The sequence below is a fragment of the Equus quagga genome, chromosome 1 (assembly GCF_021613505.1).
Source record: "Equus quagga isolate Etosha38 chromosome 1, UCLA_HA_Equagga_1.0, whole genome shotgun sequence".
Lineage (NCBI taxonomy): Eukaryota > Metazoa > Chordata > Mammalia > Perissodactyla > Equidae > Equus > Equus quagga.
Genome location: NC_060267.1, coordinates 115,081,092 through 115,101,918, shown reverse-complemented (window position 1 = coordinate 115,101,918; position 20,827 = coordinate 115,081,092). Strand labels below are relative to the sequence as shown.

General features: G+C 37.6%; 1 protein-coding gene across 3 annotated transcripts in view; it reads right to left on the bottom strand.

Annotated features, from left to right (window-relative positions):
* The window catches only part of CNTN3 (contactin 3), a 317,071-nt gene that overhangs the window by 92,905 nt on the left and 203,339 nt on the right, over nucleotides 1-20,827 (bottom strand). For all 3 annotated transcript variants that reach the window (XM_046675345.1, XM_046675355.1, XM_046675364.1), the window contains exons 6-8: nucleotides 2,472-2,675; nucleotides 917-1,019; nucleotides 220-404 (exon numbers count right to left, since the gene is read on the bottom strand). In XM_046675345.1, coding sequence (XP_046531301.1) covers nucleotides 220-404; nucleotides 917-1,019; nucleotides 2,472-2,675 — 492 coding nt within the window. The remainder of the gene's footprint in view (nucleotides 1-219; nucleotides 405-916; nucleotides 1,020-2,471; nucleotides 2,676-20,827) is intronic.

Below are 20,827 nucleotides of genomic sequence, written 5' to 3'. Positions count from 1 at the left end.
ATTACCATATGGATCATTTTAAAATATGCCTCCAACTTCATTGCAGAATTCTCTTTCTTTTTAATTCCTCCTATGATAAATATTTATCCTCATTTAACAACATTTAGAACAGAACAAGTTGACATTGGAATTCTGCCATAACCTTCCACCTCCCCAACAACAACATTTTATACAGAGAACAAAAGCTAAAAATCCAATTTGCCCCAAGTGGATGCTCACCATAGTAAGTGAGACGCCCTCTGGCGACATTTTTTCCTCGTGAATTCTCAGCAAGGCATTCATAGGAACCTGCATCTTCCTGCTGGAAGTTGGGGATTTCAAGCACACCATTGAATTTCCTCGACTTAATTTTACTGGAAAAAGGCAGTCCGTCACTTCTTCTCCAATTAATCTGAGGTATGGGACTAGGAAGAAAATTGTCAGGTTATTAGCTATTTTATACTGATGTCTGGAAGCCATTGACAAAATAAAGCTTTCATTAGGACAGAGCAAAAAGGCACAGGTTTTCAAATGCAGAACAACACCTCCAACTGTCAATTACATAAACATGATGCAAAGATTTACCCAAGTCATATTGTAATAAAATAAATTGTGCATTTTCTTGAGTTAATTCATGATTTAGAGAAAAGAGTCTAACACATACCCACTATTATAATACAACAAATGAACAAGCAAAAGAAAAATAGTACCAATTTAGTTTATGAAATTAGGCAGGCACAGTCATTTTCTGCAAATTGCCTTTAAAGTTTCAAACTAAATTATATATGTGCATTTTCCCTGTATTTTATTTTTCCCTTGCTTCTAAATGACAGAAAATTTTAGAAAATAAGGAAAAGAAGAGTCTGTCAAAAACTATCTTGCTCTCTTACAGCAACCTAATATTTCAGCACATCGGAGTCAATGTTATAAAACTTACTTTCCAAGGGCAAAACATTCCAGTTTCACAGTTGAACCTTTAGCTGCTGGAAGAGTTTCTGGAAACTGAACTTCTATTTTCGGTTCATATTCACCCATCACACCTGTAAATCCACAAAGTTAATAGTTTCAACGTTTCCTTTGGAATTGTCCCATTTTTCTTAAATAAAAATTTTCTTTTGCTCCATTTTGAATGGGTTTCTCCTAATGATTTACTCACTAGCCGTGTATGAAGCACTTTTAGAAGCAGTGCTAACTTGAGTCAAGCATGCAACATTAACAAACATTCAGGAGCTTTGGATTCCCTGACTTGTAAATGACTGCTTACAGAGCAGTTCCAAGAAAACCGCTATGCCTTTTACATTATATAAAATGGGAGGCTTTTTTATTCTGTATTCAATTTGGACATTTCTAGTCAACTGAAATATGCAATATATTATGACTGCTTGAAATATCCTAAAGAGCAAAAATTATGGGAGGGAATCTACTTAATGGTACCCTGGTAGCATAGACACCAATCTTAAATGTATTAAATGGCTCCTTGGAGAAAAGAAACAGTAACTTAATAAATGGGAAAGGTCAAACTCAGTTATAACTGATGGAAAGAAGCGCTTAGATAACTTGTGGTCATGGCATTGCCCTATATCTGACATGGTTTTGTGTAAGTGGGGCAATTACTCAGGTTTACAAGTCTGTTTCCTCTGCAGCTCATGGGCTCCCCTGAAACTACCATGAAGGGGTTGATGAAACAGATTTTTTTCTTTTTTTCTCAGCTTTATTGAGATATGATTGACAAATAAAAGCCTGTATATTTAGGTTGTACAATGTGATTTCTTATGGTATATAATGCAATGATTTAATATACAAATACACTGCAAAAAAATTACCTCAAACAAGTTAACACATCTAGCATCTCACACAGATAATCACTTATATTTTTTAAAATTTTTAAAGTTTTATGGTGAGAACACTTAAGATCCACTCTCTTAGCAAGTTTCAAGTATAAGCTACAGTATTATTAACTATAACCACCATACTGCTGGTTGTGGGGAAAATGCAGAGATGCTGGTCAAAAGGTACAAACTTTCAATTATAAGATGAATAAGTTGTGGGGATCTAATGGACACTTTTCTTAATTTAATTATTTTTTAGAAATACTTTTTTGCCTATAACAAAAATATCCAGAGCTTTAAGAATCTCAAGCTGGCAAAAGTCAGGACAGAGAACTTCATAGGAATGCACCCTGGGCCCCAGGCTCAGAAGGGCCTCGTGCTTGTTTTAATGGTCTGTTGTCACCATCTTGAAATTCTTAATAGTTTTTGAACAAAGGGCTCCTCATTTTCATTTTTCCCTGGTCCTTGCAAATTGTGAAGATGGTCTTGGGTAAACACTACATACGGTGTCCTATGATTTACGGAATCATTTTAGTCATTGTACTCCTAAGTATTTTTCATTCTGAAAAAAATGAAATAATTCTTCAAGATATACTTTTCCCTTTTGTTTTTGCTTGTATTCACAATATTTCACTTAGAATTGCACCTTGAAACATTTCATACCATCAGAACGTAGCACCAAAGGAGTTGGAGATCCCAGCACTCTGGCATTCGTCACCGTACTTGTCACCACACATGTGTAATTTCCCACATCGGATGGCTCCACCTTGGCTATGTAGAGGTGGCCTGTCTCTTGAGAGACAAATCTCCGACTATCTTCTTCAACAAACGATGGATATTCATTGAAGATCCAAGCATATGACAGTTCTAATAAAAATTTTGGAGAGAAGTTCCATTATTAAGGAAAGTTTTCCATCATATATTAAAAATACATGAAACTACCTTTAATACAAGGTACTGCTGAGTGTTTTGGCTGCAGGTCATGAAGAGAAACAGTTATGTGAAATGATTCTGCATTCATTCTGTGTTATTACGGAGGATACTGCTGATTGGCATTTTTGTGGGAGCATTATTAGTACTGTCATCATCATCAATACTCCAGATACCTCCTAACAAGTCTCTCTGGCTTCCGTCTTGCTCCCTTTAATTTCTATCTCCATACTACCTGTTCTATGATCTTTCAAAATTACCAGTCTCATCATGTCAATTCCTGATGTAACACTTGTTGAAATTCTTTGGTATTCTCAGGAATAATGTGAAATTGCTTAACTTGAATATGAGACCCTGCATGGAGAAGGCCCTGCTCAAAGCCTCAGCACCTAAGAAGCCCCATACTCTCTCTTGCCCCTAGGTCTTTGTACATGCTGCTCTAGGAGGCTGCAATATCCTTTTTCTCTGTCTACTCTTTTGCTTTCTCCCCTTTCAACACCAAACACTACTCTGCAGCAATATTTCCAGGTGGTTTTCAAAGCTTGGTTCCAGCATCAGGAATCACCATCTCTGAGAAGTCTTCCTTACTCCTAGTCCTCTGGGTAGGTGCTTTTATATAGAGAACTTTAAAGTTATTTCAATTAAAGCGCTCATCATTCTGTATGTAATGATCTTCTTACTTAATCATCCTCCACCACGTGGTAAACAAGTGATGTCAATTTTTGTCCTGCCTGTCCCTACCCTCCAATTAGCAAAATTCAAAAATATTCAAAATATTCAAAAATATTTAGTAGACCTCAATAAGCATTCATTAATTAAGGGTAAAATTATGCTTACTAATTATCTCCTATGTAAAGTCTAATACGAGAGTTTTCTTAAACTTGAGGGTCAAGGTAAACCAACTTTCTCCAAAGAGACTATTGTTCTTCTCCTCTGTGATAATGAAGAATAAATACTGTTATGCTGCTTTGTTCTAGATGCCCATATTTGTTAGAGCCAAGTTGATATTTAAGCACAGTTACTGTGGTTGGCTTATTTGATTCCTTCTTTCCATTGCCCTATTTTCTTTTACAATTTTATTAACCTTACTGTATTGGTTCATTACTGTAATGCTTTTCCAAAAGAATATTTGGAAAACATATGTAATCAAAATAAATTTAATGAATAATAAATTCAAAAATATATTTAAGGCACAATTCCACTGGTGAAGGGTCTTTCCCTTTGGTAGAGGGGGACAGTGAGTGAGTACGCCAACAACAATGAGACTGTGTAAGGGCTGGGTGAGAGTGGCTATGGGTTTCAGAGGAAGGAGAGGTGACATTCTTTCATGATGGCAGAATGGGTGTTAAAGGACAGGAGAACATTGTGAAGGGCAGGGATAAAAACACTCCAGGTGGAGTGAAGGGCATGTGAGAAAAGCAAGTAGAGAAGAGAGGCTGGTAAGTCCCTGGAAGAAATGAAACCTGATGACAGACTCCCTTCTACCTTCAACGTAAATGTGAATGCTTGATTCACAGCACATTGTACAGATGTTCAGAAACACTGATTTTTAACCTTGAACTCAACTTTACATCATGTTATCTTATCAGTAGAGCGTTTCATGAAATTCCAATTAGTCATGTGATAGGTTGTGAAATCTAAAGTTGTTTGTCAGATTGTTTGAAAAAAAGGTGTCTCAAACACCTACTCCACAGTTGGCCTCATGCTTACCCCAATGGTGTTTTTCTCTTACAATTGTACTAAATAACCCGCAGAGGAAAAGAATGCTGGTAAGGTATGCTGAATTTGTTCTGCAGTTGTTAAAACTGACAGCCGTTATAGCAATAGTCCTTTGGTGTCTTCCTGCTGCTCTAAGCAAATAGTCCCACCCCCAACGTTCCCCAACCCCCACAACCTCACCTTGCTTTAAAGGGGGAAGAGCAATCTTACCCTGCTTTCCAAAGTGTTCTATTCATGAGATTAATAAGATTGTCCCTCCTCCTTTTATCCAGCCAGAGTAAAACTTCCACTGCTATCCAATATAATAGATCTTAGTGAGGCATTAAGAATAAGAAGTCTATCTTACCAAACCACTTTACACTAAAATGAGAATGGCTGATGGAAAGAACTCAGATTCAGAGTCAGAAAACCTAAAATCTAATAAATTCATGTAAGAAAACATTACACAGCAAGGAGAATGTGCGAACAATAACAAATGTAACAGCTTGGGATAAATATTACACATGAAATTTTGATTGAAAATGTTCAACACAAAAATGTTATAAGACTCCATTTGTAGTATTTCTCTTAATCCTAAATTGATATTGTTAATACTTAAGTATTATACTATTATTACATTGTTATAGAGCTATTGTGGTGGCTTTGCCTATGTAACCCAGTAACGACTGACTGTTAGAAGTGAGGGAAGGAAGTCAAAATTAAAATCATTTTAAGGCTGTTCCCAAGCATGAACATGAAGAAGTGAATATGTATAAATAAAAAAGTGGACTGTGGTAGACATGGAAGTGTCCCACTTAGGTCTCGCTTCAAGAGAACCTACTGCATAGAATGAGGTTAACTGATGGCCTCCACCTGCTAGCCCATGAGCCCTGTGGCCGCACTTTCCCGGGCTGCTCCTAGCTAACTAAACCCCACGGGGGTATTAATGTTGGTCATTCCTGCAGGAGTCCTCTCATGGGCAACTTCGGCTTAGAGACTCCCCATCATAACATCACAATATTCTCAGAACCGTGCTGCAGTCTGGCATTCTTCTTTTCTAAGTTTTCCTCCCCTCTGGTTGTTCACAGATGTCAGACCTGAATCTCAGTCTGAGGCTCCGTCTACCTATTTCTGCTCCCCCACAGGCACTTCATCCGGTAATTTTTTAATTTTTATTCTGATCCTCTAATCCCATCTTGAGGTCTGGTTCTACGAGGACCTGAATTGACATAGGGTTGCTGAAATTGAGGAACAGATTCTCCTCTGTATTTAAAACTTCCCCTTCCCTCGACCTGGAGGAAATGTCCTTTTTCACTGACTTCCTTTCAGATAACTATCCTTCTCCTCAACTTCCATCAAGATAATCCCCTCCCCTCACCCCTAGGATCTTCAAATATGCAAACTGATTCCTGATTGATTCTTAGTACCTGCCTTGCAGACAAGCCCAGACAAGTTAGTGTCCCAGAGCAAAACAGCATAAGCCTATCCTGAGACCCCAACCAACCAAAGAAGAAAAAATTTCACCATTTATGGAAACCTCATTTCCTTGGGCTAAGTTACTGAGCAGAACTCCTAAACCACCATACATAATTTGAAAAACAAACGGAGGGAAGCTGCTGTTTTATGAGTCAGGACTGAGTATTCTTCTTTTAAGAATTAGTGTAATCAGGTAGATTTAGAAGTCTATCTTAGACTAGTATACTGATACCCCTTGAATTACAAAGCGCTAACCTTCTTAAACAGTCACCCAAGGCAAAATTGCATATGTGTTCCTCACAAAATTACACAGAAAATACACATCCTGTATATTATATCTTAGTATAGAAAGACAGTTTATAGAGTTTCCATAAACGCTCTCTTTCTCTTCACATCTTCACAGTACAGTGTATAGTAATATTTTAAATTAAAAGCATAATAATATGGCCTGTGACCAGGGAACCAAGTAAATGAAAGGTTACTGAGGATCTGATCAACAACTAACATGGTCTGTCAAAGGTGTTCCAGACAAGAAATTATGCCTTCTATTTTGCAGAAATTGATGTCTCCATTTTGCCGATGTTGCTATCTTGCAGAGAAACTTACATGTTTGCAGCAAGAACCCTGAAAAACCTTCCAGCTCCAAGCACCTTAAAGTTACCTTAAAGTCATTAGTATCTTAAATTCTCCTCCTCTGGGAGGGTGCAAGCAGCCATTTTCAGATGATGCAATGTACGTAATAGCATGTTTGCCTGCTATGCATGCACCCAAAATGAAACAGTTGTTAAAAACAAACCTGTTATCTTCTGCTCTCTTGTCTACAGTTTCCACTGGCACCAAGCTCTCGGAGACACTGCATTGGAAGCTATCCCCAGTGTTCTCCATTGCATGTGAAGCAATAAACCTTTTCTTTACCTACTTCTGCCCTGGTTGTGCTTTCTGGTTCCCCAATCACCGAGAGATGAACCCATTGAGTTTGGTTACATAACTATCCAAATACGATGTAACTAGAATCATACAATGGTCTTCCTCCACTGCTTCTCCTAAATGCATCCTCAGAAAATCAGAATGAAGATCTTTGACTAACAACACAAAAAAATGAACTCTAAGGTTTTGAGCTGGGAAACCCAGAAGAAACAGGAAAAGCAGGAAGAAGAACCACTCTGGGCATGGAACAGGTTGTACTGAAATAGATTTTGTGACTTAGGCAGGTAATCTATAAATAGAGAATTTTAATTAGTTTTCTGGTGGTGAACATGATGTAATCTACACAAAATTTGAAATATATTATGATGTACATCTGAAAATAAACAAATAAATGAAAAAAAAGAAATTTAAATATAAGCTTAAGAGAGAGTTTGGGCTTAATAATAGCACGATAGGCAGAATAATGGCCCCCAAATGAAGTCTATACCCTAATCCTTGAAATCTGTGAATACTTACCTGTCATGACCAGACGGACTTTCCAGATGTGATTAAATTAATGATGTTGAGTTGAGAAGATGATCCTGGATTATCTGGGTGGGCCTAATGTAATCACAAGGGTCCTTATAAGAGGGAAGTAGGAGGGTCAGAGTCAGAAGAAAGAAAATGTGATGACAGAAGCAGAGGCCATAGTCAGAAAAAGATATGCCAAGATGCTATGCTCTTGGTTTGAAGATGGAGGAAGAAGCCATGAGTGGAGGGATGCGGGTGGCTTCTAGAATCTGGAAAAGGCAAGGAAACAGATTCTCCCCCTTTGAGCTTCCAGAATGAACGCAGGCCTGCCACCATCTTGATTTTTAGCCAAGTGAAATTGATTTTGGACTTTGGACCTCCAGAACTACAAAAGAATAAATTTGTGTGTTTAAAGCCACTAAATTTATGTTAATTTTTTACAGCAGCAATAGGGAAATAATATACATGGCAAAGGGACTTTGCAGGTGTGATTAAATTAAGGATCTTGCCATGGGAGGGTAAAATGTCATCACAAGGGTCCTTACAAGCAAAAAGGGGAGACAGGAGGGTCACAGAAGATGTAACTATGAAAGCAGAGATCTGAGTGATGTGATTGCTGGCTAGAGGCCAACAGCCAAGGTATGAGGGAAGCATCTAGAAGCCATAAAAGCAAAAGAATGGATTCTGTCCCAGAGCCTTCAGAAGGAACGCAGCCCTGCCCACAACTGGCACCTTGATTTTAGCCCAGTGAGACCTGTGTTGGACTTCTGACCTACAGAACTGTGAGATAATAAATTTGTGCTGTTTTAAGCCACTTAGTTTTTGGTAATTTGTCACAGCAGCAATAAGAAACTAATATAAATGATGGTAACAGCTAACAATCAGGTGTTGACTATGCCAGGTGCAGAGCTAAGTGCTGTAGATAAGATTTCCACAGAAAAAGAAATGACCAGAGACAAGAAAGTGGAGAAAGCTTAAGAAAGAATCGGATTTTATATAATAGGATTATGAGATCAATAGAACAGGGGCAGGGGTATTCCAAAAGAGACAGCAAAGTACAGCTGGAAAGCAGATGAATTAGTGATTGATTGTTTTGTACAAACATTCAGTCTCTTAAAGACTTATGGAAAGAACCTGTATTTAACATGCTGTACACTGTCATGAGAGGTACACAGAAATTTGTAGCACCTACCTACTTTTCTTTACAGACCTTCTCATTGAAATGGAATGAGTCATAATTTTTATGTCTCAGAGAGAAGATCTGTACTATTTCATTTATTGCCTGCATGACTGTGTTAAAATATTACGCATCATTCTGATTGAAAACATTAGAGAATTATGTGATTTACTGCATTCTGAATAAAGCACAAAATACCTGCTGTAATACTATCAGAATTTACTTATCATAAAAATCTGCATTTGCAATAAATGTTAATTGTATTCTGCAATGTAAAATATATATCAAATCAGCATTCTTTGGAGATTTTTTTCAACATCATTTTATGTATGATGATAAATACAAAGCTATAATAAAAATGATAATTTTATATACTCAAACAAGCTAGACTTTACGAAACCTTTCACAACCTCTTGTGTAAATCACAAACACATTATACCAAAACTACTTGGCCACAGGGCTTTCTACGAACAATGCTATGTGAATATTAGAGATGTGAAATATTTTTTATTAGAGAGTAAAGAGGTTTTACCAATCAAAGCCATAAATTAAGAAAATGAAGTACTGAAATTCTGCTTTCTAAAAAGTAGTTATGTGTAGAATGACATCACTCTTCCATCCACATTCCTGCCCGGGTCACTTAAGCATAAGGCCAGTCAATTTAACATGAAATATGTCACTCTGGTGTTTACCTGGAGATACATTAATACACACACTACTGACATTTAAGGGTTTATTTCCAGTTCCATTATAAAATTCTATTATGAGGGAGATTTAATCCTCCATATAGGCATTTTCTAGAAGAAATTCTGTCAAACAAAATTGCAGTTGGGCAAATTGTAAAAGTAACTTTGGCCATTTTCTGTGCTGCCAACTGGGAAGTTTGACCTACTTTAAAATAAGGTATATTTACAAGGGTGTGAGAGCTTGCTTGATGTCACTGCAGATTTTTATCACTGATTCACACAATTGGGAAGAGATTTTTGCTATGGAGACTACAGATGATACCACATTGGTAGAGGGTCTGGGACACAGCACATATTTAAAAATCTAAAACATTGTAGAAAGTTGAAAAGAATTTAAGGTTTCAAAGAACCAATGATCAATGGTTAGGATTGAGAAGTCTGTACTGCAAAGTAGAAGGCATCTAAGGACACTTCTAACATTTCAGTGTGTTGTCTTTTAAAAGCTGTTTGTAAGTTGCTGCTTTGGGGCAGCATTACGACAGTTATGTGCTGCATAAGGATGTTTTGGTCAATGATGGGCGGTCCCAGAAGATTAGTACCATACAGCTTAGGTGTGTAGCAGGCTCGACCATCTAGATTTGCATGAGTACACTCTTCAATGTTGGCACAATGATGAAATTGCCTAATGATGCATTTCTCAGAACTTCTCCCAGTCGTTAAGTACCACATGACTGTATATATACTAGGTTTCCTTGTTTAGCCTATAAATGTCTACGTAATCCATTTTGATTTAGAGTACTAACAAATCTGACATTTGAGGGTCCTGAGACAAGGAGAACAATTACCAGGGAGGGAAAAAACTGGAAATGACATTTCCTTCCTCTTTTCATACTTGAGGACTGATTCTAGGCCAGAGGTCAGCCAAGTATACCAGAGGGTCAAGCCCAGCCTGCTGCCTGCTTTATAAACTAAATATTTTGGAACATACTCACACTCATTCAATTGCTATTATCTGTGGCTGCTTTCATGCTACCCGAGCAGAGCTGAGTAGCTGCAAGAGAGACTAAATGGCCAGGAAAGCCTAAAACATTTATCTGATCTTTTAAGAAAAAGTTTGCTGAGCCTTGTTCTAAGTCAGTATTATCTGTAGATCAAGTAATGAGGTTGGCAGTCCCTTGCCTTTTTTTTTTTTTTTTTGAGGAAGATTAGCCCTAAGCTAACTGCTGCCAATCTCCCTCCTTTTTGCTGAGGAAGACTGGTCCTGAGCTAACAACCATGCCCATCTTCCTCTACTTTATATATGGGATGCCTACCACAGCATGACCCGCCAAGCGGTGCCATGTCCGCACCCAGTATCTGAACCAGCGAACCCCCGGGCCGCCAAAGCGTAACATGCGCACTTAACTGCTGTGCCACCGGGCCGGCCTCATCCCTTGCCTGTCTTACTTTACTTCTACTCCTACTCATCTCTTCTTTCCAGGGCTGTCATGTTGTCTTAACCCCACATGAAGTGTCACAAAGCTTAGGCTAGTCCCCAAGCCTTCTGCACTCTACATTTCCTTGTTTCTCTCTCTTGCTTTAGTCGCTGCCTTTAGGGAGCACATATGAGCCATTTCCATTGTCTAATAAAAGCTTCCAAGAGATAATGCAGTTTTCCGATATGCCCTGTGACCACCATTTTTGGTTCTACCATTTTCTTTTAGGAACCGGAGTATTTTCAGTGGGTACCTGCATCTTCCATCATATTCTGACTCAACAAGGACCTGCCATTCCTTGCCTTCATTTTTAATGCTTCTGCCAGGGAAGCTCCTTTCCTATCAAGTGCCCTTATCTCTTTCCTGGTGCCATGGCTCCTAAAAGTGATGTGGTGCTGAAGCAAAGCTCATTCCTCCATATTTGTGGGGGCAGAAACGTGGAGAACCCTCTAAAGGCTAGTTTATGTTTTTGCTTGTGTACATGCACTCTTCCTTTTCCTCATTAAAAACATTTTTTTTCCAACGAACCTCCTCTCTCCCATCCTTAGTTGAAGTTGTTTTGGTGGGACTGACCCCCACCACCATCCCCTTGCTCCAAGGGGATCTCAAGACGAGGAAGTGCAAGTGGCAGCCAAATTCAATGACACTCAAAACCCAGTGTCCAGCAATGATTTGGGGTAACTGAGGGGGAGGACTAGCAAAAACAAGGCAAGGCACGTACTGACATAATTCCTTTGGCAAGGGTACTAAAGAAGCATGAGACTGCTAACGAGAGTAGTTTAAATTTTCATAAAGGAAAATGAGACCTAACAAGGACTGGACAGAGTTACTGCGATGCTTTACAAAGACATGACAATTCCCGCATGCCACAGCCCCAACTTGTAGTTACTGCAACACCCAGCTTGTGTGTGGACTTGCTGGATAGTGATGAGACTCAGGGAGAGAACATAATGCTCTTCTTCTCTGCTTCCTTATTTTTACTATAAAAACGTACTTTTCAAAGATATCAGAGACCTTGAAAGCAATTTTAAGATTAGCTCAAAACCCAAACACTGCAGTGACTAGAAGTTTCACTGCCAAGACCTGCTTGTGCAGCTAAAAGAAAGTGCTTTGTAAGAGCACATTTTGCACACTGCCACGCTTGGTACAACGTGCATTTTGGTGTGCAGCTCTTAAATAGATGGCAAATCCCTCTTGCCAGGTTTGCACTTTCCTCATCACTTAAACTGAATGGACATTTTTATGACTTCAGTGACAGTAAATAACATTTTCTTTTTAAGTGCAGTCCAGGAGAAAGTAAAGAATCTTACAGCTCATGGGAGTGCTAATTGGAGCCAATTATAATTTGATTGACCTGGCTTGCTATTCAAATGATATGCAAAATTTACACTGCCCTTGCAAAATGGAAATTTTCTTTAGTACAAGCTAACTACAGGAAGCCCATCCTTTAATGAATCCAAAGGTGGTGCTTTTGGGTTGTAATTCCCACATCAACTCTCACAAGCTAATTCCAGCGAGAGGGGCTTCATAGGGTTGAAAGTGATACAAAAGAACTCTATAGATGGGGAAAATGTGCGATAAAATAAACAGAATAATTAAGGGCTAGTGAATAAAGGAGCAGCATCACAATAATTCCGTCCATTCCTCATTAGGTCTCATTTTCTTTTATAAAAATTAAAACTCCTTTCTTAAGGAATGTCAAGGGGATTTGACATTTCTCTTCTTGCCACATGGGTGATTTCTTTTAAAGCAAAATATAACGTCCATTTTCACTGGTAAATAGAAATGAGGTTATTAGCAGAAGATGAAGTCACCCTGCCAAATCACAAGGGCCTTCTTACTAGGGACAATTAATGAGTTCCCAGGAAGCTGGAGAAATTAATGTTTTTCTCCGTCTCTCACACACACACACGAAAAGTACAACTACTTACCATTAGCAGTACATCAAACCATCCACCAAAATAGAGTTAAATACCTCATAAAACTTATTCTAAAATGGTCTTTACCCTTTCTGATCTGTCTAAAATTTTTGGATGATAGATTAAAAAAAAAAGTGGTGGCTTTAATATAAATTATACCATTAAAATAGTACAAAGCCACTTGATTTTTTAAATATGGCTATTTAAATATCTCATTATGCCAGGATATGCAATTATGCCTGAATATCTGAAATAAACATGATAACAAAAAGCGGTGCCTGAAGAAATCAATCATCAAAAGCAATTCCCATCCTTCGAATCTGTAGGGCTCTATAAATGCCAATTTCTTTAGGTACTGAAGGATATGCTCTGGCGATTTCACAGCAGCCTCAGGTTCACATCAAATATAGATAAGAGTTTGCAGGCTTTGAGAAAAGTGATAGGACAGAGTTGGAAAAAGAGCATTTGCACTACCTCACGTTTCCTTGCTTGTTACACTAAATAACAAATATACATGTTTCCACATACATTTCTTCTCTGTCTCCATTATCTTTCTAGTCCTTGTCTACTTGGCTATGCAGACATGTCTAGGGAAGCAGCGACTACTCTATCACTCTGTAGAAATGTCTTTTAAACCCTGAAAAATAATTTCTATAGCCTTTTCTGTAATTTTAATAATCTAGCTAAAAAAAAATCCTGCTGATGTCAGAGAGAAATATACACAAAGAAATACAAGGTTACTGCTCAAATGCAGGTTTCAGTTAAAATTTTGTTCATTTGATGTTTGTTGTTTGTAGAAATCGTCTACATTTCTGATCTCTCTCTTTTTTTTTTAAGATTTAATTTTTTTCCTTTTTCTCCCCAAAGCCCCCCGGTACATAGTTGTATATTCTTTGGTGTGGGTCCTTCTAGTTGTGGCATGTGGGATGCTGCCTAAGCGTGGTCTGATGAGCAGTGCCATGTCTGCGCCCAGGATTCGAACCAACGAAACACCGGGCCGCCTGCAGCGGAGCGCGCGAACTTAACCACTCAGCAACTGGGCCAGCCCCTATGTTTCTGATCTTTGATTGTAAACATTTAATTGGCTTATTTATCATATCCTCCATAATGCTGTTACTTTATACTTGATCCCTCTCTCTTAATTGCTCTCTCTTTACAGAATATCCTAGTTAGTGCAAGGAATAACTTCTGGTCACTGAAAGATTCAGACTTAAGAAGTATCTGAATGTCCCCAATTCAGTGACTCTTTCACAACTTCTACTACCCAGGGATAACAAACAGTAAGAGGTAAAAGTTAGCAAGAAAATAATATATTGCTCTTATTCTATGCATATTCTGTCCTTATGAGCCGCTCAAAACGATGGCTGTTTATATCAAGTGAGAGTCTCTAAATTTTATAAAGAACTTTGGATCTAATATCAGTTTCTAATAGCTTTGTAGAATTTTGTAGAAGTAGCTTTGTTCTTGCTACGTAAGCGGGTTCTCCTTACCCCCTTATTTTTCAACATCCCAGCTATCTTTTTACCAACATACCATACTTAACTAATAGACGTGTCTTGTCTTGGTCAATAAAGGTAGATATGTAAGAAAGAATGAAAAGCATCCTGATGTGCAGTATATCTAAGGCAGCATTTTCACCACGAAATCTGCAATATTGTATTCCAGTACTATGCAGCTGTCATGGTTGTGTATCTGGCTAACGGATTAATGACCCTTCTATTCATTCTTAAGGAGACCAGTGTTCTAATCTGAATCTGGCTCTGACATAAAAACATTGAATGAATATTGGCTTCACTGTGATTTTCAAAATTGTAGAAAAGGAGTCCATTGAGGCAGATGGAGTTAAAGAAAAAATAACTCACCCCAATTAAACTTCAAATCAGTAACTGAGCACTGATTGTGCAGAAAGATTTCCAAGCTCATGCCATAATCCTCAATTGGTAAAAGGGCATAGGCCTTTTAACTCAACTCAAACATTTAATATAATCCAAGTCTGATGATTCTAAGTTGTCCTTAAAATGTAGTAAAGTCTATATTTTCTACTTCAATTAATTTCTTTCCTTTTACATTTGTCAAATAAGAAACAGCTTACAATAGAAGTTATAATATAATATAATACAATAGCACTGGCTCTTTCATTTTTTGTGTTTTTTGGCTCTAAATATATTTACCTGAAACAATACAAAGAAATGCAAAGCAATCACCTGCTCCCTCTTTCAAACATTTCTGCACAAAGGTACTGCTAATAAAAGAGACAGGTTTCCTTGTGAAAAGAAAAAACAGCAATCAGGTGAGTATTCTTCAGGCAACATGAAGCTTTTCTTTCCAAGAAGCAAATATGCAGATCTGTAGGATAAGAGCATTAGATTCTGCCTTGATCAAAGTCAAGAATAAACTTACCTAGGAATTTTAATCTATTTGGCATAAATGTTCATTGATCCTCTTTCAACTGGAGGGATACTGAACTTTATTCCTTCGACTTCTAATTCACCACTACATCTCCCATTTATTCTCCCTAACAATACCGTCCTTTTATTTTCCACATGAATTCATATTAAACAAGTCGTCCTGCTGATTTACCCCGCTTGAGTCTTTTCCCGTCATACTAACTGAGGTGATATAAAGATCTTCTTTTCTGTCAACTGCATTTCAGCAGTTAATATTCTGTGATAAGTGAAAGCAGTGTATCTATTTTAGTTACCCTGTGGGACGCTAATATCTGCTTCTAGATACTTTTTCTGCCTTTTTGAGACCATATGTTGTATAAGGCTCTGGGAATTACTGAAACTGCTCATATTTGTTTTATACCACTTTTTATTTCAACAACATAGCTTCTGGGAAATTTCTGAGCATGTTTATTTCTTTCATCCCTTTATTTTATGAATTCAATTAGTTGACCTTCAGCTGGTACGCAGTGAAGGACTTTTCCAGCTTCCGATCTGAATGTGTTAAATCAGAGTATTTAGTGTACCACATTGTTTGTAGATCAAGCAACTGCATAGCTATATTTCATTTCTGTAGCTCAAAGATACTTATATTTGGGCTCTAAGAAAAATAAGAAATTTTATCATTTCTCTTTAGAGAAAGATTTTCAAATTCTAGTTAGAGAATCTGTTTTTGCACCATTTGTTCACCAAAGGAAATGTAAGAAGGCAATGAGATCAGTCTTAGCAATAAGGATTTGATCATCACCCCTAGAAAGCCAGACAACTTGTAATGGTGGCAGGTAGACAGAACATGGAACCTGTTCTGTCGCCTCTCCAAACTTCCTTTTGGCTTCTGACATATGAAGATACGAAGGGAAGCTTCGCTATTGCTTAACAAGGAGAAACAGCAGATAACGTGGACAACAGAAATTCAGAAAGAATAAAGTACTGTTTCAGGACACAACAGTGTTTGATCAAGCTCTCTCTCTGATTATAAAAACAACCTGAAATAAGCTTTTTGGGGCGTCTTTGGAACAAAGAAGGATTTCTGTGTTGGAGTCATGGGAATTGAGGTTTAGACTTGACTTTGTCCCAGTCTAGGTATGTGCATTGGGAGATTCACTTAAACTCTCTGGTCTCAACTTCTCCTCTTATATGAAAAATGGGAGGGTTGCATAAGATTGCCCTGGTTGCCAACCTGGGGGTTATGAATTCTTGCGGGATTGTGGAATTCCCATAAGATTAGAGAATCCATACTCATGCTGTACTTGATGGAGAAACTGAACAAATTATATATTACTATATATCTATATATACACAGATATATATACAGGTCCTGCTATTTAAAACGTGTGAGCTATACTGGGATTAACAAAAATACGTATTCATTAAAAAGTGTTACTGAATTCATTGTGAATTTTTGGTATCGTGTATACATGTATCTAAAAATATAAAGCAATAAAAGAGGCTAATTTGGGTACTTATTGTGAGCCAGATACTGATCTTAGCAACTTATACATACTAACTTATTTAATCCTCAAAAAGTTTATGAGGAAAGTACTATTATTCTCCTGTTTTACACAGATAAGGCATCTAAGACAATTAAGTTCTAAGAAATAAGTAAAGTTAGAGGGATTTGAATCCAGACAATGTGGAACAGACCTAAACCTCTACACAGGGCTGTCTTCTCTATGGAGCTTCTCAATTATATGAGTGATGGTAAAATTTTGACAGTTAAAATGATCTCACGAATTCAAAAGAGTTGGGGACCACTGGTGTTTAAGATCCTTTCTCTTCCTTAAAATACTGAATCTCCTTTACAGGTTTCACTTAACAAAAGACAGTCTAGGGGCATTGTAAAAAACAAGAGTTATTGGCAAAAAAAATAAAAAACAACCAACAATAACAAAAAACCATGACTAGGATCCCTCCCTGGTTCTGTCACCATAGCTATGTAACTTGGGCAAGTTACTCTCCTCTCTTTGCCTCAGTTATCTTGTTTGAAAAACAAAATAATAACAGTACCTAGCCAATAGGTTTGGTGTGTGGATTAAATAAGAAAATACATGTGAAGTATTTACAGGCACGCATGACAAATTGTGAGTGTTCAGTAAACGTCCGGTTGTTGTCGTTGTTTCTGCTGTTGTTTTGGTCTTGTTTTTTTATCTTCCATGGGGATCCTACAAAGAAGTTACATGTGCAAAATGCAGGTTTTATTGGAGGATGCAGAGAGGCAGGCTGCATAACACAGATGCTGCAGTGAACCAGCCCACCTTGATTCAAGTAGTTAAGACAGAATTTTCACTGGCAGATCACAGACAAAACCAACTGGAGGAGCTTAAGATGCCAGGAGGGCAAGGCAAACAGGTGCCAAACAAGTCTTCTATGCTGTGTTGAGAGCAAGAAGCTCTAAAAGGATGATGTGCACAGAGACATTTGACCCTTATAACCAACTTCGTTGAGAGGTGGGAGTTGCTTTTTAACATAGTTTTGGTGCACTTTTAGGAGACTCTGAGATATACCCTACTGGCTATATAATTACTATTACAAATAAGAAACAGAAGGGGAATATGGCAAGAAAAAACTTCCATTAAAACAACAGACAGAACTGAACAGTGCAGAATAAAATAATTAAAGTACAATCAGGATTAAAATTTTACTCTTAAGAGAAAATGTAAGCCAATGTAAATTTTCTGAAAAAAAAAATCATCTGGTCTCACTTAAACAGAAAGTTACTAGGACTGAACTTTGATTCTGAGAAATAGTCAAAATGCAGGCATGACAAAATGTAACTTTTTTTTTTTTTTTTTTGGTGAGGAAGACTGGCCCTGAGCTAAAATCTGTTGCCAATCTTTTTCTTTTTGCTTGAGGAACATTGTCCCTGAACTAACATCCATGCCAATCCACCTCTATTTTGTATATGGGATGCTGCCACAGCATGGTTTGATGAGCAGTGTGTAGATCCCTGCCCAGGATCCGAACCCGAGAATCCCAGGCCACCGAAGCAGACTGTGGGAACTTAACTGCTGTCCACTGGGCCAGTCTGTATCCTTTTTGCTAGATTAATCAGATGAGCTAAGTCTGCAGCAAAAGCAGGGGTCCACAGTATAGGTGGGGCTGAATGATCTGGGGAGTGCGTACGCTGCTCGGCACAGTGCTGAAAGCTAGCAATGATTTGGAGATCTATTTACAACTTGCTTTTGGAAATATTTCCTAATGGGAACACTCATTTCTAAAAGCCAGCTGACTGTCTCTAATCTTAAGTCATGGAAATACCTCATGACATCCCTATGAGGATACTAAGAGCTGGCTTTGCCTTCCAAATCAGAAGAGCTGCTCATCTCCAACCATTGTTTTGGGTGTTATGCAGATATTAAATGAAAATGAGAAAAGGTTCCCATTCCACTTAACTTTTGAAACTTAATGATGACATAATGACACAGGTAGGAAAAGAAACAGTTAATATTTAACATTCTAACATCACACATATAAAACGGGGCCCTGCTAATTAAAAATGTCCTCTCACTTTGTTTAGTTGATGAATTCCCATCCTAAACTTAAAGGGAGAATGTTTAAAGGTGAATGGTCGGTCCATAGTAGCTCTCCTGGCTGACAGGTGAGTGAGGATAGTCTACTGCAGTCTCTGAACAGCCAGACACTAGCCCATCCCAGGGCCAGGATGGTTTCTGATAAAAATCCATTCCACTGAATTAAAATTAGCCGAGTGTTTCTCAAAAGATGGGCACCCAGCAGACAGTAAAAAACAAATAAGCTAATATTGACAAATTAAAAAGGGACACGAATTTAAATAAAAGCCTACACTGTAAATATTTATAAGAACCCAATATGTTAGAAGTTTATTGAGTATATAAAGCCTCTGGGAAATATAAATTACACAATTCTTATGATCAGATATACTCAAATTGTGTGGCTCTCAAATCACTGATTTTAGAATTTCAACTATTTTAAACATGACTCAATCTCAGTACAAGAAAAAGTATAACATATGAATACTTGGAGGTTTTTAAACTGTTTAAAAAAGAAAAGAAACAAAGATAGATAAAAAACAGCTTTTAAAATCCAATAATATATTTATTTTTATTAAAAACTTTCCTACAAAAAAAGTTGTAAAATTCACCCTAATAATTATATTTATTTTAACAAGTATTTCTTGATAAGTTATATTCTGAGGGGCAGTTAAAATAGTCTTTGAATACAATAGTCTTTGGATATTTTACCCATTTTTCTTCACAGGATATCTCACAAAATTGCCTCTAGGCACACAGGCAAGAGAAAATTGACTGGCCTTTGCAACCGCAACAAAGAAAGTACTCTTGTAGTCCACTTGGCAGGAAGTTGTAGATAAAATCAGGGAAATCAGATTTTATAAGGATTCAGCCTTTTCTTATACTTACTTAAGCACAAAGGACAGCTAGTCCACCAGACTTTCTTTTTTCATCTCTTATGTTAGTTACTAAGTTTTAATGTGATTATTGAAGCTAATTCCCACACTTTTCCATATTAGAGATCAATATGAGAACTCCTGGCATTTGTCCTACACAATTGATTAATTTTTCAGTTGGGATTCACAGTGTCAATATGCAGCTTCAACTGACTGTACGCAAGTTACTGACAGGAGAAATTAAGGCATTTAAAATATAATTGTCATTATTAACATTACTGACCCTTATCGCTCAAATATTGTATAATAGACCAGATATTTATAGATAAATGTTATGGAATTACTTTGGCTTCTATATTTGCAGAAAGACCAGATTAAATCAAATCATCCTGATATTGTCACTGAATTAATGAGTTGGATTAATTTGGGAAGTTACCTTGACACACTGCTTAATAAGTAAGAGAGTTCCAGTTACAGGAGAGAACACAGGTACCCTCCCTTTCTCATGAGAAGAATATGTCTGACTATGATAAATTCTATTTAAAAACCACTTTATACAAACAAACATGATAAATAAAAATAATTCACAAGAGAACCATAACATTATTTTTGTGCCTTATTCTATGCTTCGCAAAGTGTCACATAGATGAGAAGAGTACCTTCTAATAATAAAAACAAAAATAATAATAACCAGTTATAATTGTAAGAGCAATAGCTAATACTTAATGAGAACTGATTTCGTGCCACATATTTAGTTACTGCACAATGACATCTCCTTTAGTCTTCACACCATCCCATGAGGGTGGAGGTATGATCCCCCTTTTACTGATGGGGGTACTGAGGCCCATCAAGGTTAAATGAGATCTCTCCTATATTAAGGGAGGGAAGCAAAGTGTGAACCCACCCTGATTCTAAGTCCTTGCTCTGAATTTCTAAGCAGTTCTGCACCCACTAACTCAGACATGCCATCATTATCCTTTCTTCCTCTTTAATCCAAGCTCTCTTCCATATGCCAAGATAAAAGAGAGAAAGTGAGGGCCTAAAATTTAGATCCCAAGCCTAACGACTTGGAAGGGAGCCTTATTATTCTCTCCGAAATAAATAATGAGCTCCTGAAAGACATAATTAAGATTCTTGGGAAGAAGCCTGATAAAAACTTGTAGGAGTCAACACTACAATTGTGCCTTCCTTCAGATCTCTGCCTTTAAACGGGCGCCCCAGTCCATGTCTCCTTCGTCTCTCGCTGCAGTTAGATGGTACAGGAATCATACGCAACGATCTTCAAAAAGCACTCTATGAACTAAGGAGAACAAATATGTCATTTATTAGCCACGCCATCTCATTAAGGAGCATTACTTCAACAGCCGACTTCGAGCTCTACCAGAGCTGAATT